Raw genomic sequence first — 25,639 nt, 5'->3', positions numbered from 1 at the left:
GAAGCTAAACTAGGACACTTCATACCATCCATGGTCAGGTAGATCCTTAAATAAGTGCACTCTGGTTCGGTTTTCATGGCACATTACAGGAGATATTTGTTTAGATCTGTCTCTGCAACTTTTTCTTAAAACGTTTTGCAGTGTTTAAAATGTGAAGGCATTTTTTTCATTTGATAATAAATAAAAAAACACTCCAGATGCAGTATTAAAACTTTTACTCGGACATGATACAACAAACAGAAACAAGGTTTTGAATTAATGACTGAAAAAAAATATATTTTTTTTCCTTTCAATCCCCAAAGCACACAAAAGTCAATCAGCTCCACATTTACAATGGAGTAGAATACAAACAGGACAAAGGACAGACACAAGCGAAAGAGACAAATTAAACATAAAAGTGACAGATTCCATTCTGATTTCAGTTCTTGCATTTGTTTAATACTTTGTAATAAAGAAAAGGTGAATAGCATAGTTGTAAAACAGGTAACAAGACAGTCTGAAAGTTTTTAAGGTGAAGAGTAAACAATTAAGGAAGGTCCTAAATCTACTGGAAAATAGTATTTTCTGTTTATACTCTCAATCAACAACTGAACACCTGATCCAAATTTCTTTAAGCCCGACCCCCTCTTTCCGACCTGCCCTTCCAAAATAAAAAGCCAGCTCCTCTTAAAAGAGAGCAGTCTTCCTCAGCGGATCCTTTCTGGCCACTTCTTTCACTGTAGCCAGATGTTGTTCAGAAGTGCCCCCTACAAACCAGGGTGGTTAAATCTAGCATTGTTTGCAATGTACAGTCAAAAACTTCCCCCTCATAACCAAAAAGATTCTGAAGGGTTTTTGTTTATTTCATTTCAAGCTACAGCCACATTAAGTTAAATCAAAAACAAAAAAGAAATCAACCAAATCCAACTGAAGAAGAGCAGGTCCAGGACCAAGCTTGTCTTGTCAAATCCTTTATTTGCATTTCATTCATTAATGTATGTTAGGTTGTGGGACCCCATAAAAAAGCACCAATGCACAGCTTGAGCACCCAGAGGGGTCCAGACACTGGTCTGCTCCTCTCTCCAGTGACCAGCGCTCTCTACACGAGCTGTCATTCCATTCCTATAGGGCCTCTGTTTCAATGCATTACAGGCCAAGGTTAGCGCACACTCTTTTTGTGTGCTGCACAATAATCACAACATACATAACAGACGAGCACTGGTGACTGAGTGGCCGTGCATTTAAGATGGCTGCAAACAGCTTGGCAGTGATTAAAAGAAGGAAAACACAAAGAAGAGTGAGGGTGGTGGTTTCAAGGCTGCATAGAACACACTGAACCTCACTGATTATAACAGGATCGGCTTCCAGGGAACGTGTAACAACGCCGCCCTTGTGTCTAATCTACACAATGATCAAGTCTTCAGTCGTAGCTTCCTATCCATTAAAAAAAAAAAAAAAAGCATATCAACGTCTTCAAAACGCGAAAAGTTTCATAATGTAATAAAGATGGCGACAACAATACTGCTACACAGTCAGAAGGTCACAGCATGCGTCTGCCTTGAGTGCACACCGTTGCATGACAAAACAATTTGTGGGCGGTGCGATTCAGCGGTCTCCCGTGGCGACCGCAGATCGTCGCAGCTCTGCCGTCAAGTAAAGTAAGCAAAGAGGGACACGTGGCACTGAATCCCTTCTCTACAGTTCTCCAACGCTTGTCCCATGAAAAACTTCACATCCTCACAGTCCAAGAATCAAAGGTTCATTTTACAAGTCCACTGCAAAGCCCGGCCATTTCCAGCTCACGTGGGCGACTGAACGAGCCGTTAAGTTTTAAGTAAAGCAATGGACATAGGGCAAAACAGTGAAAGGAAAGGGGCAGGTTGTGTCGATAAAGCATCAGGTCAACATACCAATAGTTACCCCTCCTCCTTCCTCTGCACCCTTTTATGATTTCACTCAACCAATTTATTCAAAAGCGCTCAGCAAGTCACAGCCAAAGTTACAGTTTCTGCCAGTAAAAAGGCATAGCTGCAGATTCCATACACATGTGCATAAAAACATACACATGGCCACAAGTACTAAATGTTAAAAAAACTAAAATACCCAACCATCTGCTTCTGCTAACATAGTCTTCCTGCTCAGCAAAGCTAGATGCGGTTTAGCTACAGAACCTGCACTCGCTGTATAGCTTTTTAAATGCTAGGCTCGTAGTGAAATGTCAAGAAAAACAAGACTCATAGAGAAATTTGAAAACATCACTAATGCACAGAGGGATGGGAACTGTAAATGATGCTACTGCCAATTAATGTCATGTAACAGACTAAGATTTATTTTACAGCTGCAGGAAACATAATTGAAAAGCTCAAAAAGTGACTGTTTAACCATTTTACTTAAGAAATGAATTTCAAAGCCAGCTCTGTGTGACTGGTATTGGAAGTTAGCTGGTCAGCCGTCCAGCTTTTGATGGTCTACGATAATTCCCATCCCCGAATATAAACGTGCAGTTGCAGCAGGCTGAAAAACAGAAGCAACAAAACTAAAATCCTGCAAAGTTTCTGAGATGTCAACCAACCAGAGATCATCCGAGCAAGCATGTCCTTCTAAAGTTGGCTTGATCTCACAGACTTTATCTACACCCCAAAGTTTTAGGGCAGCAGAACTCCTAATAATGTAGATCCAAAGGCTCATTGGCCACAGAGTCACTGAACCAACTCAAATCGGTAAAGCACAGACAATACTAAGCCTTTTACAGTAAAACAATGCTGGCAGACGTTGGTGCGTCTCATCTACGCTGGCCACCAGCTTGCTTTACTTTACCAACAAACAACAAAACGAGTCAACAATGTTGCATAAGGGGCTGACTTTTATGGAGACAGCATGGTTGAGTTGGCTGAATATACGCAAAGATGGAATAAAACTTAAACAGCACCAAACTCTAAGGTTAAACACAAAAAAAAATCTAAACCTGTCTTACAGGTCAACTGCCAGCCTCTGTGTCCACATCACATGGGGGAGGCCAAGGATTCTCTCTGAGAAGTGTTTGGACTATCGGCTGGGCAGGATGCTCATCGCTCCATCTGGTCAAAGGAGAAGTCGGACCCTAACATCCAACAGCTGCTTTTATCATTTTCACCAGCGTAACGTCTTTCTGAAAGATAAAAAAGGTTGGCTCCGCCTGACAGGGTACAAAGCCTTATCAACTGCAGCCAAAATTCCCAATAACTTAGCTGGTAAGTATTTTTCATTACTCAAAAGATGACAAATGTGAGGGGGGATTATAATAAAATATTTTATCAGGAGGTTAATCTACACTATAAGTATGAAGAATGGCTGATTTGTCTGTACTTGCATACTGAGTTTGCATTGATGTAAATGTGCAAGTCTTCAACTAAGAGACCACATAAATGATTTAGCACCTGGTAGAGGACTGTCGTACCTCTTCCCTGTAGAATGACAACAAAATGTTTTTTTATCTATTAAATGTGGTGAGTAAGGTGGTGTAAAATACTTCAAATGTGAACACTTTCTCTAAAACTTCCCCAACAGACATGGAAGTAAATATTTGTGTACCCGGTACTGCTCACCTTTGAGCTGGTGTACAGTTAGATTCATAGTTTGTCATTTTCCTGATCATGTGGTAGCTGCATTTGACTTTTCGCTGCAATGCTCAGATTCAGTTGCTCACAAATTTCAATCACAGTAAATATCAAGTGCCATTGGCAACAAAATCCAGCCAATCATTAACCGAGAACAACAGGAACCATTGGCAGAAATTGGTGCAAAAGCTGTGTGAGGTGTGGTTTGGCCCTGGGCTCAAGCACAGTTTTCATGGTGATGAAATTACAAGGGACACGACTCCAATGTTGATTTAACAGCACAAAATAGAAATTTGTTTGTTGGAGCCACATATTTCACTTTCACTTGTTTTTTTTTTTGTTTGTTTTTGGTATTATTTACATCTACTATACAAAAGTCTCAAGTTTGAGCCAATACACACGCAAAGTTTCCAAAGCTGCAGGTATTAGGTGTAGGATTTCCATTCTGTGTGTCTCTTTAAAGGATTTCATTACAGCAACAATTCACACACGATGTCCTTTGTAATTAAAACAGTTTACAAATCCACATCCGCAACCAGTAAAACCATCCATGAGCTGTGGGCTGCAAAATTATTGCAAACTTGTTACCAACTACCAAACGAAACGGCATCTTTTCGTTTCCAGTTCCCACCTCATTTTGTGGTGCACAAAAACAGCTTTTTACCACTTTTGTTTTACAAAGAGAACAGCATCTCAAGCATACAGTCCGAAGACAATTCAATGACTACTGGGTAAAAAACACGTCAGATACATTTACTCACTCAACACTCACCAACCAGTCGGCCACACAACACGGACACAAGCCGTCCAGTCACAGACAGGATTGTTCGGAGAGCACGGATGATTATTTTTCTCAGTTGTTAGAAACTGTGCTGATATAACTGCTGCCAGTCTTAATATTCAAGCACAGCCCGTATGGTTAATATTAATTCCCAAATTGATTAAAACTTGCAAGGGAAGAAACCAATCCTTTAGCAAACTGAACAAAAACACTTAAAGGGGCAATAAGCAGGAATTCATCATTTCTAGATTGAAGGAATTAAAAAATGTCTATGTGAAGAACTAGAAGTGTAATTTTGTCTGGAGTATAACATGACCTCCAGCTGTGTTTACCAGCTGGTCTGGCCACACGGTCATGCCTCTTTCCTATAAGAGGCTGGAGCAAGCGAGCAACAGCAGCTCAAATTTTTAAATGAAATGGTGGCGAGTGGAACGAAACCTTCACCTGCAGATGATTAGAATCCGACATTACCTCTAAAAAACAGAAAAAAACTACGGTTGTTAGCAAATAAGTTGTCGGATAGAGAAAGGGACATAACTTGGATTTACGCTGGCTTTGTATTTCCACAGTGGAGGATACTGCGAGAGCTAAAGAGGCTACAACTTGGCTCGGAGCTAGCTCTTCTCCTGGACAGTAACAACATACGTTATAAGTTATTTCGACGTCCACAAAATGGTGATATCGTTTCGCTCAGTGTGTTTGCACTTTGCACATTCGTTCGCAGACGAGGCGAGTCGGGGGAGGGGGGGAAGAGGTAGTGGGAGATGTGGCTCATGACACTGTTTTGGTCTACAGGCAGTGCACAACAGCAAACCCTGCAGTGAAAAGATTTAGCTTTTTGCCCCTTTAAGATTGAAAAATGTTAAGATTGAAATGAGAAAACCCTACACTTAGTACCTTCAAGTTCATCTTAGGCGTCTGAGAGAAGATGGTCATTTCTAGGAAACGAGAACATTTACACAGTTACAACTCACAAAAGTGCATTAATGACCACCAGAAGAGGGAAGATTCAGGGGAGCAGGAGCTAAAAGTCAAACAAATACTATTTTTTTCTTGCATGAAGTTTTTCTTCCTGTGATCTTCATGCTGTTTAAAATGCCAAACATCTGCCAAAGTAGAGAAAAGAATAAAATCTTAATTAAAAAAAAATTCAAGTCATTCTTTTTGTCTTACAAAGCCCGCTGTGCGCATCAGGGTGGGAGGGACTAAGTTTGTCTGTTTAACAAAGTGCTCCCAGCCCGCTTTTCCTGGATTTCTTTGCCTAAGAAAAAGCTCTCATTTCATGAGTACAGTACTTCAAAAATAGAAACTCAAACAAGTTTCAGCATGACTATATATATATATATATATATGTATATATAAAAGAAACAAAAATATTTGAATGTTTACCAGATTTGATGAAATAATTAGGAGGGTGTATCTGCATCTTTATAGGACATCTCCTGACAATGAGAAGTGAATTTGTTTGATGGTGGACAGTTGACTCAAATGCTACGCACCTGATTGCAAGCTAAAAATCATACACGAACCAGCTAGTAATGGATATAATATACAGAGGTGCAGCTAGCAGTAACTGTAAGTAACCCAAGTTAAAAACAAGAAAAAAAGACTGTTATGCAGAAGCAAAACCCTCCTGTGAGATGAAGGTGTGAAAACCGAAGCTTAAATTAAAATTAAGACATTTACTGTATATGTGGGATAAAAAGGGAATCAGTCATTATCCCTGTTGTTGGAAACTGAGGGAAAAAATGGTGAAAACTCATGCGTGTGTGAAGTTTTAATCTTATTGTTCGTTCCAAGCAATTTTGTCTGTGTATTAGTTAATTGTTTGCAATTATATGGAAATTTGTGTATGTCTGTGTGTGAGGAGACAAGCAACCACGGTGGCAGGGATAAGGTGTGTTTTCGTGTGTGTGTGAAAGCTGGTTTGTTAAAACCAGCAGGTTGCTGCAGTTAAACGAGGCTCGACGAGACGAGCCGACGACCAAACACAGGAGGCCGTGATGTGATCCTGATGTGCATCGGATCCAGATGGGACTGAACATGGCTCCTCTAGGTGATCTGGTGAGGCGCCTCGAGCATCTCCATCAGGAAGGTGTCAATGGGCGTGTCACCAATCAGTTTAAAGAAGAACAAATGCTCCAGGCACTTCAGACCAATGGAGCGCAGTGCTGGGAGTCGCAGGAGGAGCTTTGCAAACCTGGATGATGGAGACAAGAGGAAGAGTATGGAGAGAAATTAACAAAAATCTGAATAATTCTGCAGTTATTGCCAGAAGAAAACAGAAAACAGAGCCCACTACAGTGGAATTAATGCTGCAGATTGTGGAAAAGTCCGCAATCATACCATTAAAAATAATACAGCTTTGTTTATTGTCAAGGTTTCCACACAATGTTGTTACTTGTAAGTATTAACACTCATTTTATACAATTTTAAGTAGTGAAATTTACAAAAGAACTATGTAAAGCACTTTGATTCAACACCTTGGCCCCACCTCACACACAGTTGGTGCATCAGGACCTTCCTGCATCATGCACATGCCAGACCAGTACAGGAGGAAGACCCACAGTTTCCAACAATAGCAGGAAAGTTTTATATCTTTATTTATTCAACATTAGCATTATCATGATTAATTAATCTATTTTTAAAAGCACTTAGGAAAAAAAAAAACTTTGATACTGTTCCTGTGCTTAAAGCATAGAAATGAGAGTGTGTATCACTGCGTTAGCAACAAGATACAGACCTAAATGTAGAGCTACTTCACCATAATCTATTCAGTGATGAACAAGGACGACATGACAGCAACAAGCTTTTTGTTGTTGCAAACTTAAACAACAATAAAGTAAAATATTAATAAGCAAAAGTTGTATGGTACTGTTAGAAATCAAAGCCCCCCCATTTGAGCAAGCACACCATCATACCATCAAACCATATCTCATTCTGTGGGAAACACTGGTTGTTAGTCTCAAAAGTTCTCAATTGATTAAGAATGTCACATTGAATAGACCATTTTAATCCGTGAGTAAATCTGGCCAAAAGAGCGTTTTCTCCATGACTGACCTGTCAGATCAATTGCTCAGTCACATTTTGTTTCAGCCTTTCATGCAGCTATGGTTTTATAAATTTTAACAAGCATGCAACAGCTGTGGCTAAGTCTTCAAACAGAATGTGGAAAAATATGTCCAAGTTACTGAACGACTAACAAAAACTATAAAAGCACAGTGAGCTGCTCTGTGCATCTTAAATCTGCTGAGCGGAACATTTTGCAACAGTAAAGACAGGTCAAGGCGACCTGACCTCACATTACTCGTCTGTTAACCTGTGTGTTATACCTTACCTGCCCTGCTGATCGGGGTATTTCTGTTTGCAGTAAGCTTCAAGAGATGCATACACTCTCTCTCTCAGAAGCTCCACCTCACTGGAGTTGGACAAACCCTTGGCATCTTCAGGAAAAAACAGAGAACATGTACCTTATCTCTACAAGGGACTGAAACACACTTGGCATGCTTCCCATTTCAACATTCCTTCGGTTTTCCACATTCATTTGTCAATCTTATATTCATGTGCTAATGATATTTTCACGTGCATTTCAGCATTCCTCCAGGCTGCATACCTGGGTTGAAGAGGATGATTGCACGAAGGCAGCCCAGCTCTGTCTTGTCCATTTGCATGTCTCTCATTTTGCTTACAAGCTCTGTCAAAACCCTGAAGAGAAAAGAGAAGAGATGCAGTAGGAAGTTCCATATGGAAACAACACGGTGATGCCACATTATGGAAGAGAAAAGAAACAGGAGAGAGTGCAAGAACAAGACAAGAAGATAAGAAAATAAGGATGGCAAATCAACAAAAACACAGAGTAGAAAGAGAAGGAAAGAAGAGTTAAGAATCATATTTAGCAGAAGTCATGAATAACCCTGTATAACTTTAGCACATAACTAATAATGGCAAGGCTGAACTGCTGGTTCTGCAGGAGGAAACAGAAATTAGAAATTAGAGTTTATTCCCACCCCACTCACTCAAAGTTTCATTTCCTTTGATGTAATTATAACTAGATGTATAAGTAATTGTATTAAGGTTGTTAAAATGGCTGCAAAATGCTGAAGTCGACCATGGCTGGAGAGAAATATGGCAGTAGTACGACACTCAGTGTTCAGGACAAACTTTTTAATAGATTGGTTTAAAACACAGGGGTACAGCTTCTACCGTACCAAGTCACATCTTCATGTTGTGAGAAATTTATGCCGTATTAAATAAGGCTAATAACATCTTGGCTTTTTAATTAAAAGAATGAAAGTTTGCTCTGCTGACCTCAGAATCTTGTGACCTGTAGTGTAAAACCACTTTTTATTATTAACTGCTTCTTTAACCTCGTCTTCACCAGAGCACCATGAGATCCATGCAGCATCCTAATAAGCACGATTCTTAACATGCAGCATACCAAAATCACGGGCTGAAACTCAGCCAAGCGACCGTTCAAGCATCCAAAAGAAACAATTCGAAGTGTATGCGGTTATATGGAAATGTGAGAAAAACATGAGAACAGCACTGTTCACTTTAGAGCGTCTGTTAATTTCTCCACTTGAAGCAAACCACATAACCAAGGTGTCATATGAAAGCAGGCTGCTGACTACAAAAGCTTCCTGTCTTTTCACTATGGGACAAAAACTAGCAGCTAAAATCAGAACTCATGTGTTACTTTTGCTGGTTTGTGGTCAAAAGTTTTTTTTCCACCTAAAAAAATGTGTTCTGCTATGAGTCTGTCTCCTTTGAAATGAATCATGAAGGTCCTGGTGGTTTCCATGGAGATGATGGGGGTTTTATAATGACGTATTTACTCTTCCTATAATTTACTGTCTTAGGGTTCACCTCTTTCTGGATCCATATGTTATTTCTAAGGCTCTTTTAAGGATTTAATTATTTAACAACAATGTATGACTTATGACCAAAACAAACACTTATCTATGAATCATTGCAATGTTCTTGTTGCAGGATAATCATGTATAAATATTTAGATTATAGTGCATGAAGTATTATGTATAAATATATAAAGAGGTTGTGTGAGTTCCTGCCTGGAGTGTGACTTGAGGAAAGAAGAAAGTAATACAGGTCATTGTGCTGAGAATTAGAGGACACTTGCTTGCTGCTCTGCTCTTCATAATCAGAGAAGCTAATTTGATTTTAATAATGTGGATTTTCACAGGATCCACAAAAACCTGTCAAGGTTTTTATACACACAAGCACAGTCCATTTAACTGTGTTTGTCAATGGGAAGAAAGGTTTAAATAATTTTTGGTACAAACCCCAAGTGTGTGTTGTTATTGCCATAAAACAGGTCTTTCCTGTCATGAAGGGGTCAACGAATGAACACCAACAAAGCATTATTAAGAGATTTAAAAACTGAGCATTGGGGCATACCTCACCACGCCACTGATGTCCTGGAAAAGCACAAAGCCAATATATGTTTAATCTGCTCTTTATGGCATGAGAACGTTAAACAATTATTTGCCACTGATGAAGCCTTTTCCCACAAAATCCATAGAGGCTATGTTGTGCATGAAATAACATACCCATACTTCAGTAAATTAAAGGGTCAAATAATCTTCCATGTTCATTGTTTAGACTTAAATTTTGCAGCAATGGCAGGTGTTACCGAGCTCAAGAAAAGCCCTGAAGCATCAATCTGTGAGCGTTTGTTCTGTTTATTTTCCTGCTGCCTGAAAGAGGAGGGGTTCGTGAAAAGTGTTTGTGTAGTGGCGTAATTACCTGTCAAATATGGCCCCAACCTCAGCATTGTGCGCCCTGTGTATTCAATCACAATGTATGTATTATTACAACGTCATTGCACAGTTACATTGCTATTACAGTGTTCAGACTGCATACGAGAACCACTTCTTATGGCTGAACTATGTAATCGATCGAGTTTTTAATGTCTGGGCTTTTCTTTGTGTTACACCTGCACCCAAACACTGTTACAGATTTTGTACTGTTGCATATTTGTAAATCTGGACCGCTTCTTAAATGCGAAACTGGGATTTTTACAAAAGACATGACCATTTGCCGTGTATTTACTCAGGCAAAATGAGGTTATAATAGAATATATATATATTTTTTTAGTCAAATGCAGAAGAGCAGAAAACCGGAGGCAGACATGAAAAGGTGAGTGGAAAAAACTATCAGGTAAATGTTATGAAAGGTTGTTAAATGTGTTTAATTAGCCCAGAACCATTTCACTGATATGTGGCTAAAGTGCTGCATGAAAGGTGTAAGTTCAAGTGCAAAGTACAACATACAAGAAAATAAGTTTATGCTGCAAAGAAACAGCACATTTCAGAAAACACAAACTGGCAAACTGAAGTTTCCACATTCTTGTAGTTGATAAAAGAAATTATAGCTACGGACATTTTCCTCTGCGGGTCTACCATAAGCTGTCAACAAGTGGGAACCATCGAGATTTCAACATGAAGTCAAAACTAACGTCGCAAAGCATCAGTTCCTCCAATGACCACTTGGGGCTGCATGCAAAAATTGAGCAAATCAATAGTGTTCCACTTTAACACAGAAATTAATATGTTTAAAAACATGAAATTAAGATGTCTTTATTGCCAATTTGTTAATCAATGACCATTTTAAAAGGTGGTGAATTTGTATGTTAACTTCAACATTTAGATTATGTGAAGCATATAATTATGCAATATTGTGGGTGGGACAGTTTAGATTGACGGGAAATAACCCAAAACCCAATTCCTCTGGTTATATATTCACCTGCATGTTACTTTTTTCTACTGGAGTGTAAGCCTCCTATCTTCTCTGATGCATTTTAGGAATTGACATTTCCTTTAAAATACTGAGCTTTCTGGGTCACAGTTAGGAAGATGTCAGAGAAAAGAGACAAAGAGACGAAGAGGCTGAAATTGGAAAAACAAGACTAAGGTTTGCAAATTTCCTCTGGACACTTAAAGTCCAACCACAACCTTTACCTTAGAATGACATAAGCAGTAGGCATCTATTCGCTCCAGTTTAAGTGTTGTTTAGTTTTCTGATGTTTTGTGGTAAAGAGATAGTTTTGTCTTGTACTATTCGGAACCTGAATACGCTTTTTGTTTGTTTGTGTTTATGTAAATCCTTAAGGAAGTAAAGAGCTGAAAGACGCCTGCTGCTAGAGGAGAGCAGAGCTTTGAGGAAACTATCAGAGGGAAAAATTACTGAGCCATGTTAGTTTGATAAAAACCTGGTTGGATTCAAAATTGACCCTCAGTAGCAATGTAATTACTGTGTAATTAACAGTGAATTAACACATTTTGATGTAATTGGCATATTAAATGTATTGATGTCTACAGTTCTTTCTACTCCAGACAAATGAGAGTGAAATAGAAACCTTATAACACCTAAAATACATGAAAGTCTGTCAATAAAAGGCTTCCCTGGATAAATCAGTAGTATCTAATTATGACATGATTTATAAGCAGTTAATAAAAAAAAATTTAAATAAATCTGCCACATTACAGCAGAAAGCTGGAGAGGCCATGACTGATTATGTTTTTGTTTTCCACAAAAATAAATTTTAAGATCATGAACTAAAGAAAACTTGTTAAATGTACAAGGTCTGGACTGAGAGCACACCTGTGGCCAGAAATAATAAATCATTTTTAAACACGAACCACAGTCCTGAAATTATCCAGACATGTTCTGCAAGGAAACAAACACACAAATGTGCATAGAGTTCATGTTTACGAAGATCTGAAAGCCAGCTATCTGGCTGGCTGGCTGAACGAACGAACGGACGGATGAACGAATGAATGAATGAATCTCCTCTGAGTGCATGCTGGTGAAAGTTTCTGCTTCATACTCCTCTGCTGACCTGTATCTTGCGTTCTGCTCATAAAAAAAATTATTCTAACACCAAACATCTGCCATTCTCAACATACTGTAAACAAAACACACCCATTCCCACAGTGAGCCTTTTGCATCATGTCCTGGTGCTTTCATGATATTTTCCTACACTTGGACAAAACCGTCTTTCCTTTCTCCTAAATTATCCCGGGTGAAAAACGCAGCACAGCAGTTATAATAATTTTATGAAATTTATTGCATCCATGACCCTAGATTAGACAGAAACTTATAGTGCTTGTCTCAATCATTTAAATAACTAATGATCATCAACATCTTGTGAATTTGGATCTAATAATCATTAAATAACTGTTTTGACCACAAAAAATAAAAATGAATTCAAGGCAATAAAAACTATGCCACAAGAAATTTTATAACATATGATGGGATGTACACTTATGCATGAACAGAATTTCAAGTGTTTCAGGGGACATTTGTATATTATATATATATATTGATTTAAAAAATATATATTAAAAAATGCTACGATTCGTGCTATGTCGAAGACTGAGTGTGGGTGTGCATGCATGTTTAAGGGTAAGCATTAATCACCAGCCTCCCTGGCATGCACCGACTCCTTACAGGCAGTAGGACAGCAGCTAAATCTCTCACCCAATTACAGCCAAGGCAGAAAACAGCAGTTGCAGCCAACCAAAGATGAAAGAGACACCACCCTAAATTCTCAGCCCAGTCACTAATCAGGCTAAACCTGAGGAAAATGTCAGTCTGGATTACTGTATAAAAACAGGGAGCATGAAAACATAAGAGACAAAGAAATTTATGTTGATAAAACACTTCTTTTCTCTTCTCCTGTTAATTTACCATGAAATGTGTTTTACTCATTTTTCTCTGATTAGTTTATTAAAGACTAACAGTAAGTTATCCTTGTACTGAATAGAAACAGAATCTTTGTAGTTTTGATTTTAAAATGAAGCACAAGGGCCTCCAAATAGGTTTTGTGTAAATGTGTATTAAATGACAGAGAAAATTCAGTTATTCTGTATGAAGACATCTCTATATTACCTGTCGAAGATGGCTCCAACACCTGCACTGTGGGCACTGTTCCTGTGGACATGGAGGCCGGTGGCCAGTAAAATCCCGTCCTTCACAGAGATGGAGCGATGGGAGAATGATGCAATCAGGAGCTCGTTCCAGCCTGTTAAGAAGAAGTGTCTCAGTATCTGAAATCAACAGAAATGTCTACAGTTTCTAAGAATTAGCTGCTTGCTGTTTATTAATGTTCCAGCTCTAACTCAGCTTATTAAAAAGATCTGGCATACACACACACACAGCTGTGTTTTCAGCTTTCTACAGATAGCGTAACAGTGAATGATGGAGCTAGTGTAGCACCAATTTTCCATGCTAGACAAAGCTTTTGCAGATTAAACAGAATAAACTGGTTCAGTCTGCGGATTCTGTTGAAAACCCCCCAAACTGACCCAGTTCTTGCTTTTTGACCACTAAAACACTGGCTTCTTGTCAGGAAACCAGAGCCACAGCAACACTAATGTTTCGCTGGTTCAGACCAAAGATACTAAAGCCTGTTACATTCTCTGTGATAAGCAAGAACTTTGTTCTTATTCTCGAAGCCACAAGAACAAAATGACGTGATTTTGTTCCCGTGTTCCTGGTTTGAGAGTTTCTATGGCTTGTTCTCAACACATCAGCTGAGCAGAACTGTCTTTTTGTGGGGCTCCGGGAAGCGTTTGAGGTAGGCGTTGTTCCGAAAGGTTCAACGAGGTTGACCAGATCGTTTTAATGAACAGTTAATCGAGGCGGTTGCCAGTTAATGTGTCTGGCATATTAACAACCCTGCCCTGTCACAGACAAAATTTCTCATTAAGCACAAAGTCACAGGCTATTTGTTCATTGCATATAAAAACACGTGCTTCACAATCTATTTTAAACTCAATTCATAAATATTGCTGCCTGTTAACAAGGAACTTTAACGCTTTCATTTCTGAACCAAGTGTTTATAAATCCCAGCCAGAGCATCTGGAAATGACGTTAGCACTGCAACTGCTATGTGGAACACTGGTGACATAAAGACACCGGTTGCAGGGAAACAAACATAAAAGTGTGATGCAATGACAAGGATTTGCAGTAGATCTAGTTCAAGTTGTTAAAAAAGAGCCAGAGATATCTTAAATATCTTAAAATATATATAAGAGATATCTTAAAACAACACAGTTTGAAAGCATTATTTCGTCATGTATAAAAACAGGAAAATAAAACATGACAGCAAAATCACCAAGTAATTAAAAACGTTTTCAAGTCAGACAGACACACCTGCACGCAGCAAAATGACCTGATCGTCCAGAGGCAACTCAGAGAAGTGAGGGATCCTCTTAGCCCACTCCACCAGCGTGAAGAGCTGCTTGTCTGCTGCCTGGCAGATATTGGTGACAGGATCGTTGGGCTGAAATGAACAGAGATGGATGGTTATCAGTGATAATTTCATCATAACGTGATGAATGCATCCATCTATACTGTTTAATATGTTTAATTATAACCCAGCCTACTCACAGAGCTCCCGCCTGAACTTCCATCTGCATGAAGCTCAGTCTTTTGCTCTACAGCCATCTCAGCTTCCAAAATCTTCTCTACTGGCATCTCCTCATTCACTGCACTGGTAGACTCCACCTCGCCCTCTCGTTCCTTGTTCCTCTGTCGCTCCTCTTGAACAGCTGCAGGATGGGGGATAAAAAGGGAACGGAGGAACACAGGATAAACAATAAAGGAGGAGAAAAAGATGGATTGGAGAAGGAGTTGGAAGAGTGAAATGAAAATAATGAAGAAGGTGAATATTTATTATGTAAATGTTAAAGAATGGAGGAGGAGGAGGAGAGCACGACAAAATAAATGGAAAGTAAAGGTTAGCATGCAGTGGAGAACAGAATAATAAACAGGGTGGATGAAAGAAAAGAGAAAGTAGAGTTTAAGATGACATATGTATGAACAATGATGAGGAAAAGCAAGAGCAATATATCAGAAGAACGTGGTTTGCATTCAAAAAGAGAAGCAGGGAAACAAAGTGTTGAATGGAAAATAAGCAAAAGCTAGTGAAAAGTTCATATTTCTCTTATTTCTAGCCAAAAACTAAAGAAAAAAAGAACAATGTAGAACACAAATTATTAAAATGACAAACTATAAATGATTAAAATGAGAAAAAGTACAATGAAATGTAATTTTGGCATTTTGAGAGGAGGATTTTATCTTAGAGTAGCGTGTAGTAACAAGGTTTAACTGCATTTTTGTACCCACATATACAATAAGTAACCTTGCATTTTTACTTCACAAAGTTCAAGAAATCTGGTAACTGCTGAAAGAAAACATGTGCACACTAAAACAATGACTACACCTCCTGCAATCACTGAGTATTTTCTGTTTTGTTCTGTTGATTACTGTGTATCAGTTTACATGAACATTTAGTGGAACAACTAAATACAAATATTTTAAAAGTTAATTCAAAGCCAAACAAATACTGAGTTGCAAATCATTTGCAGTCCTGACAGGTAAATATTTGACAAAAACTTTCTAGTAAATCATCTGACACAAACTGTGATAATCTGACAGTTTGGGCTTAAACTTTACTTTGAATTTTTTCAAACAATCTGGTCTACTTACAAAACATCAAAGGCATGGATTTAATACCTGATCACCAACCAGGCAGAATGATTACAATTCAACAAAAAATTACCAAAAATGATCAAATCTACCCCATGCAAATTATTCTATTTCAAATACTGTATTTAAATGAACTCACCACTGAAAGGCAACAAAAATCAATAACTTTCAGTTCTTTAAATGATGTTACATTTAATTTACTACTAAATTTTAAAAGGTGCTTAAAGTTTTAATCCTGTTCACTTAAGCAAAGAATGATTTTAGAAAGAAAACTCAAATTAATCAACAATCTACATCAGGGGTGCCCAAGTCCGGTCCTCGAGATCTACCATCCTGCAACTTTTAGATGCAACCTTTCTCCAACACGCCTGAATCAAATGACTGGCTCGTTTCCAGGCCTCTGCAGAGCTGAATGACATGCAGATGACATCTGACTCAAGCGTGCTGGAGAGGGGTTGCATCTAAAAGTTGCAGGATGGTAGATCTCAGGGACCAAACTTAGGCACCCCTGATCTACATAGATGGCTGAATGCATATGATGTGTGTGTGTGTGTGCACGAGTGACCACAAAATTTGAAAACTTTAAATGTCATGAATGGCTTAAAAAAATCTGTCAGCATCTATAAATTGTACACTACAAGCATCAAAGTATCTCTTAACCTCTGAACAGATGTGGAACTGCTCTGTGGTGGTAAATCTGAACTTAAAATAACTTCAGTAGAGAAGGGTGATGATTAACAGAAGTGTGGATATTAATCAACTTTCTGCATATCCATACAGGTAAAAAACAGACAAAAAAAAACATGTGGAAGTAATTCAAGGCTTGCTCAGGTCCGTGTCTGAGCACTGGCAAGAAACAATGGAAAATGTTTAAAATGAGCTCCTTCTCAGTGATAGGAAATGTTATATCTCTGTACGTCTTGATCGCTCATACAGACACTGTCACACACCCCTCCCTCCCTCTTCTCCTTACATCTGTCGTTCATCTTGGCCACTACAGAAGGAGGGAGGGGGAGAGAGAACGAGAGGAAACAAAAAAGAGGAAGAGAGGGGGCAAGGGGTTAGTGTTTACAAGACTCACCCACCCCCACTTCCCTCTCTACCACTCTTTACTCGTTCTTTCTATCCTCTATTGTACAGACATGAAGCCTCTTTCAGACATGAAATATCTAAGACTACTGTTTTCATGGCTGTTGAAGTGGCAGGCATGTATCATTCAGACAGGAATGACTTCACAGAATCATTCAAAAAATGTCCAGACTTCCATGACAGCATATATGTGCAACTTTGGCACATACTACGCAAATCTATACAGTAGATTAAGTTACATATCAGGAGTCCTCTGGGATTTCCCCTTAACTGCAAGACTATCTCATAATTTACAAGTGAAAGCAACTCTATAATCTCTGGGGTAGACCAATCAGTACTTTGGAGAGAAAAAAAAGAAAAATTTGCCTTTGCAGTAAACATGCAGCTGTGAAGCTTAAAAATACACTGTGGCTTTCTATGAATCACTTCCTATGCAGTCATGAAAAATTAAGAAGCTATTATATATATTTATAAATGCTACATCAATAAAGCATAACTGGGTAAATAAATCAAATGTTTCAGAAAAGCAGAAACTTTAAGCAGACCTAATCAGGGAATGTCTTTGCTTCTTTTACTTAAGGACTAACAACCACAATAGTTATATTGTGTTTTATTGAACCAATTTAAAATATTCTGGTTTGTGTTAATTTTAACACAAAATGTGGAGAAAAAAAAAACCTTAAACTTCCTTTAAATTGCTACTTAGTTCAAGGAAAGACGTGTGTGAAAGAAAGGACATTGACTGGTGTTTCTTTGATTAAAATGCACCTAAATTCAACTATTTAAATACTGGTACATTTTACTGTTTATGGTTAAGCTATAGTGCATAATTCAAAATAATGCATGGAGTGAAAACGTTATGCTAAAATTTAAAAGGTGAAGCTTCCTTGATTATAAGCTGAGGGTACCTGGTATATGTCTCTCTTAAATTAGTCTTTCATTTCATTAAAATAACAGCAGTGACTGGATTAATTCTTCCATTTGGTAGATCATTTCAGATGGATGTGTTTAAAATGGGCTGTGCTGTCATTTTTAGTCTGGAGAGACACTTGCAAAACATTACAGTCTCTACACATTTGGACTTATGTTGCTACCTCAGACACATGAACGAAAGTAGCTGCGTAATTTGCTTGGCACAATCTAGATCATTAACAAAACAAATAAAAAAGAGAAAAATCTATTTCAGCCTCACTTTTCTATAGTTGTGAACAAGACCAAACAGGAGAGTTGTTTGCTTTGGCTTTTGCATTGATTCAACTTATTGGATCTACTTAAATATGAGTGATGGTGACATAAAGACAAAAAATTGATGAATATATGTTGATGTGGTCTGGCCCTGGCAAAGACTACGAAACTGCAAAAAACCAAAACAAAACCAAACACCATTAGGCCAAATGAAAGTAGCCCGTAGGACTTTTTCTTAGTTTATTGTTTAAAACACCTGACCACAGTAGATGCAACAAAGACTTTTTGTTTTGACGAACAGCAAACACATGCGTAACAAGAAAGTACCCTTTGATTACTGAAAAAATGCTGGCATACAAAGGATTTTAATGAAGTGTAAAATCATGTTCTCTTATGTATTTAAGGCTGCGCAAAGGGAGACATAATGACGCTTTTAATGCTGCAGCCCAAGAACTCAGAGCCAACCAGGGTTTGAGGTGTTAGTCCAGGGGTCACCAACTCTGATCCTCGATGGCTACCATCCTGCAGGTTTTACGTGTTTTCCAACTCAAACCAATGGCTCAAAATCAATGGCACACCTGCCTCAAATCCTTCAGGTTTTAGATGTTTCCCCGCTGCAACACACCTGGCTTAAATCAGTGGCTCATTAACAGGATGGTGCAGATGTTGAAAACAAGTGGTTGGAGAACCATTTCATTTGAATCAGGTGTGCTGCAGCAGGGAAACATCTAAAACCTGCAGGACCGTAGCCCTCAATGACCAGAGTTGGTGACCCATGTGTTAGATGAAGTTCTTAAAACAAACTTTTAAACAAAAATGAACCATTTCTTTCAGTTGAAATCACCTTTGTGCATTTAACCTTAATAAAAAATGTAAAAAACAAATAAATAAACCTACATGGTTTAGTCCTCACCAACTCACCTTCTCTTTTCATGCCCATGGCCAGGCACTTCTGATAGCGGCAGTACTGGCAGCGGTTCCTCTGTCTCTTATCCACTATACAGTCTTTATTGTCCCGACAAGTGTAGGTCAGGTCTTTCCGCACTGTTCGTTTGAAGAAGCCTTTACAGCCCTCACAGCTGTAGACACCATAATGCTTACCTGAAGAGAAATGGGAAAATTTAAATAAAAAGAATGTTAACAATCACCCCCATTCCCTCCATTTTGTTTTAATTTTATTACAATGTGGCCCTCACTCAACGCTAATACCTGAAAACAGTTGTAAGGAAGGTGTCTACTCACCAGAGGATCTATCTCCACAGATGGAACAAAGGCGTTTCTGGGAAAGCATTGGACCTGGGCTGTGGGATGACAGCTGCTTCAAGCCCAGAGGGGGTTTCACATCATCAGAGCTGCTCACTGCATGAAGCCCTGACATGGACACTGTTGAGTTGATCTGAAAGAATAACACCAAAGATGATGCACACAAGGAAAACAAGGAAGTTTTTCATACAAATGTCAGAATTTACTCACTAGAAATTCACCAAGCTTAACATCTTCACTAAAACACAACAAACAAGTTAGGATGGAGAGTAAAACAGTGTAAAGCAAATATCCCAAAGTCAAAGAAAAACACAAAAAGACATTAGGGCAAAAACTTCAAAATCTCTTGGTGTTTAGACACAGTGTATTTTCTACACCTATTTTTTTTAAACAACAAGTTAGACCTTTTTCCTCATCGTACAGAGTCTCACTTTACAATGTCATAACTGTGCTAAAACACTGACAACTCTTCCTTACCTGAGGGCTGCTAATTGGGCCGTAACCAACTGACGGAGTGCCAGGTAGGCAGGGTGAGCCCAGTGATGAGCTAATAACAGAAAAAGGAGAGCCGATGCTACTGACAGGGCTGTTGACGCCAGTGGAGGTGATGGGTGGCAGGGAAGTCATGGAAGCTGCGGAGGGAACCAGTGGAGGCGAGCGTTGGCCCGAAGGAGGGGAAGAAACAGACGAGCTGTCTGGACTGCGAGAATCTGACCAGAGAAAGCAGAGGGAAATTATCCGAATAGGATCACGTAGGTGTATGGTGTTGCCATTAATTGTAGTAGCAAAAAAGGCCTGAAAGTGCTTTAAATTTTTATGTGTCCTATGATGACAGAGTAGTAACCTTCTAGCTCCTCAAGCTCTCATGTTTGCTTTTCAATACTTCCTGCAACCTGACTGTAGGAGTGAAAGCATTTAATTTTTCTCAGTTATAACCTTGACAGTTTAAGAGCAAAACAAATACACTGGGACAAATAATAACCAAATATCAGCTCTAAAAGTGTAGAGAAACTATTTTTCATGCAGCTTTGTTACTGTGCCTGTCTATAGAGTGAGTCCATGTTTTTCTTTTTTTATTCACTATTTCAATGCATTAAATATAGTTAAATAAATACATGTTTGTTCCCAGCAAAATTTTTAATGGTTTTAATAAAGTATTCTGCCCATTAACACAACTGTCTGGCATCTTTTAGTCCTCAAGATACCACGTTTCATAGCTGTGCAGTTGTTCTGTCTGCCTGAGCATATATAAAGGCTACTGCATATAACTTTATTAAAGCATGACAGAAGATATCACTTGGAAAGTCAGAATAAAATGAAGATGGGAAATGACACACATATGAACTCTTGCTTTATGTACAAAGTGATGATAGAGTAATTTGCACATGTGCATTATTACGATTAATTAATAATACAATTAATTCTGGCTGACATAATGCAAATAATCATACCATCTACAACACTGTAAAAATGTATATATGCCTTTTAAATTAAATTAAAAATATTTTATGGGTTTGTGTTTAATCATAAGTCAATTTGTTGAAGCTCTGACTTTATAACAGCATCTATGTGAGTAAAATATTTCATAAAGCTGTAGGTATTACATATTATAATACAGATGCAGTCCTTTCTGGAAAAATCATGTTGCTGCTTTGCCTATAAATAAATGTGTCGTTTTTTCTCTCTCTCTCTCTCCTCTTCTCACCTCTGCTGTCTCCCATGATGGTGGTTGGGGCGCAGGGACTGACTGGCAGTGTTAGGCCGACGTGAGTCCGTCTCTAACAGCCCGCTATCAAACTCGAGACCGCGGACTGAGGCCCGGGCCGGAGTTGGTTTGGGAAACCAAAAACGGGTCTGAAATTCCAACACAAGAAAGAAAAAGATCATTTAAGTGGCAACGAGTGGCCATTTGGTCATCAAAGGCCAAACAATAAAGTCATATTCAAATTCTTTGTTCATTTTTTATGTTTAAATCTGCTTGTCAACAGAAATATCCATGAATTTGAATAATTTTTTGGTATTTTGTGTTGCGTTACAGTACGAGTTTGCAAAGCAGCCAAGTGCTTAGCTGATGCCAAGTTAGTCTTGTCGGAGTGTAATTAATTGCTTATACAAACTAAACAAACACAATTTGATAAAAACAAACTAATTCTATGTTTATCACACAAAACATAATGTTTCGTAACAACATATCACAGACGAAGACCTGACAGATGGCAACAAACCAATGCTGCTCTGAGCCAGCTAGCGTTAGCAAACACAGCTCGTAAACTAACCAAGCTAACGTTACTAGCCAACTTACAATGTCAGAGTTTCTTGTATAACATGCGAGTCTGTTATTGGGTTTTTAAATTGTGAATAAAGCTCTTGCATAGCCTTTACAGCTAGCTAAGGTTTTCTGTAACATTCCGGGGTAATGAAGCCATATCTAGCTTAAATCGACTAAACAAGCTAAGCGCTTTAGCCACCTAACCCAGTTAGCAAACTAGTGCACGAACTGATCAGAACAGATGAAGAACCCAGAACAAACTAGCTCTTTACTGACTGTTCTTTCATTGTCTCATTCTCCTATGCATAGGCAAGCTAAGTAATGCAAATGCATATTTCGTGAAAATAAAAACGAATTACTGACGGTTTATCGGCGCAGCTCCTTCGCATGAAAAGATGTGGCGACTAGGCCCCGTGTGTCTGTCTCTCTCCCCCCGCTTTGCCTCGTAGTCAGCCCTCCCTCCCCCTGCGACGATGAAAACATGATGATGGTGGAAGATTTGGCTTGGTGCTCACTTACAGTTGATCACTGGCCCCAAATTTACTAAAACACACTGTAGCCTAGTTCCTGAAGGCAGGATGGGGGATGCTGGTCATGTAGTGGCTCACATGGCTTTGAGTGAGGGAGACACATCCAGTGCAAGAGGTCAGGAGGTCAAGATGAGTTCAGCTCAGTGTGTCACTGGCTGAAAAGGTTATTGGCAGACACTGGTAGACTCCTGAGCTTTGATTTAATTGAACTTCGGGACCAAGTTCTATTAACCATACAATTTCTTAAAATTATGATGAGTTTGAAGACACAAGTTGTTAATTTTCTGCTTCAGTTATGATAAAAATCCCTGTTGAGATTTAGATTAAGCAATTATCCTCTCTCTCTCTCTCTCTCTCTCTCTCTCTCTCTCTCTCTCTCTCTCTCTCTCTCTCTCTCTCTCTCTCTCTTTTATTTTCTCCTTTTTGTGTCTTTTGTTTGATGAAGTAACCAAAACCAAGTAAACCAATCACATCCATTAATTTAAACTGATATACAAACTTGAACTTGTGTGTTTTGGAATGATTTTTACTCAATATTAGTCAACATTCAGAATTTATCACACAAATCTTTATTTTTGTAGTGATTCTTCACTATGTTATGAAACATTTTAACCTGATTAACAAACAATCAGTCAGAGAATTATCATAAATGCAGATTATTCTCTTATTGTAAAAATGAAACGTAAACAGTTCACTATTTACATAAGAGCTTTGGTGAAAACAGCTGGAACAAAGATTTTCTTGTTTTTTTTTTAACATTTGTTCATTCGCTGAAGGTTTAAAATGTTCACATTTTGTAAATAAAGCTGTATTTTTTATGGGATTTAAAAAACCTGAACAACCTCTCCTTTAAAAAATTGAGTTTTAGTGGAAAACAGTACACAAGGGCTCTTCTGAATTTGCTAATTAAATCTTCCTTGTGAGGGTCAAAACCCACCAGTTATTATAATTCTTTGAGCTTCATGAAAATTAATTATAAGAAGGAGAATAAGAATAATAATGTGTTATTAAACTTACCTAATAATAATTAAAAAATGCACTATGGAAAATAAACACAAAAATGTAAAGGTCAGTAACAAAACTGAAAGAAATTTACTTATTTCAAGTAACAACTGAGAAAATACAAATAAGAAAATAAGGAAAAATTAAACAAAAATTAAAAAAACAAATTCAAAGCCACTTTATGAAAACATGCTCTTAGAACAGCTGTAAGCAATATCATAAATAGTTTCTTTTCTAGATACACAATACTTGCTGTCACATCTTTATGAAAACAACTTTCTGTTGTCAAAATATGATTTAACTATTTTAATCACAATAACAATATTGATCAGCATTTAATTCAGTATAAAAATTGTTTGGCTTACTTTCATAATCTGTGTGCAATAATCTATCCTAAATGCAACAGACAAAAGCACTTAATTTACTGTATTTATCATCGCCCTAAAAGTATAATAAAAAAAAATATAAAAAAAATGAGTACTGCTGAGCTGACAAGTGTTAAATCATATCCAGCAATATTGTTTTACTTTTGCCCCTCACACTATGAAGAGAATATAAAGTTTACCCAGCCTGCGATGAAAGCGATTAGCACACTGCTGCTTTCCTTGCCTGGAGCTTCCAACTGTGTTTATGATGCTTTACCTCCCTCAGGGGGATGAAAATGGCATTACACAAAAGCAGCATTTCACCCACACTTACCTAAATATAAAATTAAATACTTCCTAAATTAATTTGTGAATCCATGTACATCAAATAATAAAGATATTTGGTATATTTTGCACTACTGAAAAACTGATGCATTAACCCACTTTTATTCAGATAAAGTTATTTTATGCTCACTTTTTTTTTTTTTTAAATGTAATCTGTCTCCAAAATTTAATAAAAATCTATTTGAATTTTTTCACCTGTTAGATTATAGCTTTGAAGGACATGTGTTATTGATTAGAGGAGGAAAAGTTTAAAAAGCCAATTAAATAAATATTACTTATTAAGCTGAATTATTTTAAACTTTTTTTCAAGTCAGGCAGTTTAGGTTTAAAAAGAAAATGTTGGCTTAGCAAAACACCCTGTTTTTACTGTTAGTTTCTGTTAGTACCACAGATTTCAGAATTATATACGTTTTCACCACAAAAAAAAGACAGGACAATAAGATCAATTGATTTATTTATTGTAATCTGGATACATCGTAATCAATATAACAGCAATATATAGAGAAAAAAACCACATACATGATATAAGATGTTAAAAGTAGGAAACTCATGGAAACAACACTAAGAAAAAAACTTAAATCCTCCATCAGGCTGAGTTCATATTTAAGAAAATGTATTTGTGCATGATGTATTTTTGTATTTGGATTATTTGGGCTCTGAACTCCTGCACCTTTGATTTGAGGAAATTTTGTGTTTTTAAATCAGTTAAATTAAATCACAACATTTGCTGTCTGAAACATGTAAAGTAGGATTACTGGACCTTTTCAGTTTCAGATGCTGCAGTCTGCATCAAGTGAAAGTTCACTGTATTTGTATTATTATTATTGTTATTTTTACTACTATATTTGTATGATTGTCTATTATTTCTACATTGATAACCAAATATGGTCATAAACACCTTAGAAAACGAAACCAGAACAGCAGACCTTAACCTGAGACTTGGTGCAAACCTGTGCTGGAGATTAATCAATGCAAAACATGCCACTGTTCAAATATTTCAACCTGTGCTGATTGTGCATGTGTGTGAGTGCTGCATTAGGGATTAGCCCCAGTGTGTGTCCACTAGTGATTAGCCTGGTCAGTGGGCCTGTTGTGCATTCACTTGAGACATTAGCATATTAATGCAGCCTCGCTCTTGATCGCCCTCCCGCCCTCTCACTCTCCCGCTCTGTCCCTCTGTCGCTCTTTCTCTTTCTCTATACATATTTCCCAGACTGAGTTGTTGCATCCTGCGGCTTCAATCTATAAATCTCACCAATTTACGCCACTCTTGCTGTGAAGCAGTGGACAATCTGGTCTCACAAACGTCAAGGTGCCTGGTCTTCTTTTCCCTCCAAAAATGTCCTCTTGTCCTCCTCCTCTGCGTCCCTGTCAGATCTTTGCCTTCTCTTTCAACCTGCTCACCGTCTCTCTCCTTGTCCCTCCACCTCATTCAAATCCTTCGCTTGCTCTCATTTTCCCTTTTCTTTCTCCAAGTCTGGCCCCCTGAACTTTGTCAAACACAGGAAAACACACACAGAAGCAAATTCACAGGGGCAAACACAAAGTGGGTGAGTATGCACACACAGACTCCCACCCCTCCTTCATTATCCTTTTTCTGTCATTCTCACCCCATCTACAGCAAATTCAGCAAGACCCTCTCTAGACTCCGGTGCTGATGTGTGAACCGGACACATTTAACTATTCAGCCTTTTCTGCACCGTAGACAGACTCTAACCTCC

The 25,639-nt window shown here is 38.1% G+C and overlaps 1 protein-coding gene across 6 annotated transcripts; it reads right to left on the bottom strand.

The window, feature by feature from the left end:
- Positions 1-200: 200 nt before the first annotated feature.
- rxrba (retinoid x receptor, beta a) lies at positions 201-22,276 on the bottom strand. Of its 6 annotated transcripts, none has more exons than XM_042011696.1 (13): positions 22,196-22,276; positions 21,113-21,261; positions 19,885-20,117; positions 19,387-19,540; positions 19,066-19,245; positions 16,844-16,864; positions 14,770-14,930; positions 14,533-14,662; positions 13,267-13,399; positions 10,120-10,155; positions 7,970-8,061; positions 7,694-7,799; positions 201-6,556 (listed from the first exon to the last, which is right to left on the bottom strand). In XM_042011696.1, exons 2-13 carry the CDS (start codon positions 21,126-21,128, stop codon positions 6,409-6,411), a joined length of 1,410 nt encoding a protein of 469 aa, XP_041867630.1. In that variant the 5' UTR covers positions 21,129-21,261; positions 22,196-22,276; the 3' UTR covers positions 201-6,408. The 6 variants fall into 6 exon arrangements, with proteins under 6 accessions (XP_041867630.1, XP_041867631.1, XP_041867632.1 ...); XM_042011697.1 differs by lacking the exon at positions 22,196-22,276 and adding an exon at positions 22,040-22,112; XM_042011698.1 differs by lacking the exon at positions 22,196-22,276 and adding an exon at positions 21,710-21,751.
- Positions 22,277-25,639: the final 3,363 nt, after the last annotated feature.

Source organism: Melanotaenia boesemani, chromosome 17, assembly GCF_017639745.1.
Source record: "Melanotaenia boesemani isolate fMelBoe1 chromosome 17, fMelBoe1.pri, whole genome shotgun sequence".
In the NCBI taxonomy this organism is placed as follows: Eukaryota; Metazoa; Chordata; class Actinopteri; order Atheriniformes; family Melanotaeniidae; genus Melanotaenia; species Melanotaenia boesemani.
The sequence above is the reverse complement of the archived record's forward strand: the minus strand, read 5'-3'. Positions and strand labels throughout refer to the sequence as shown.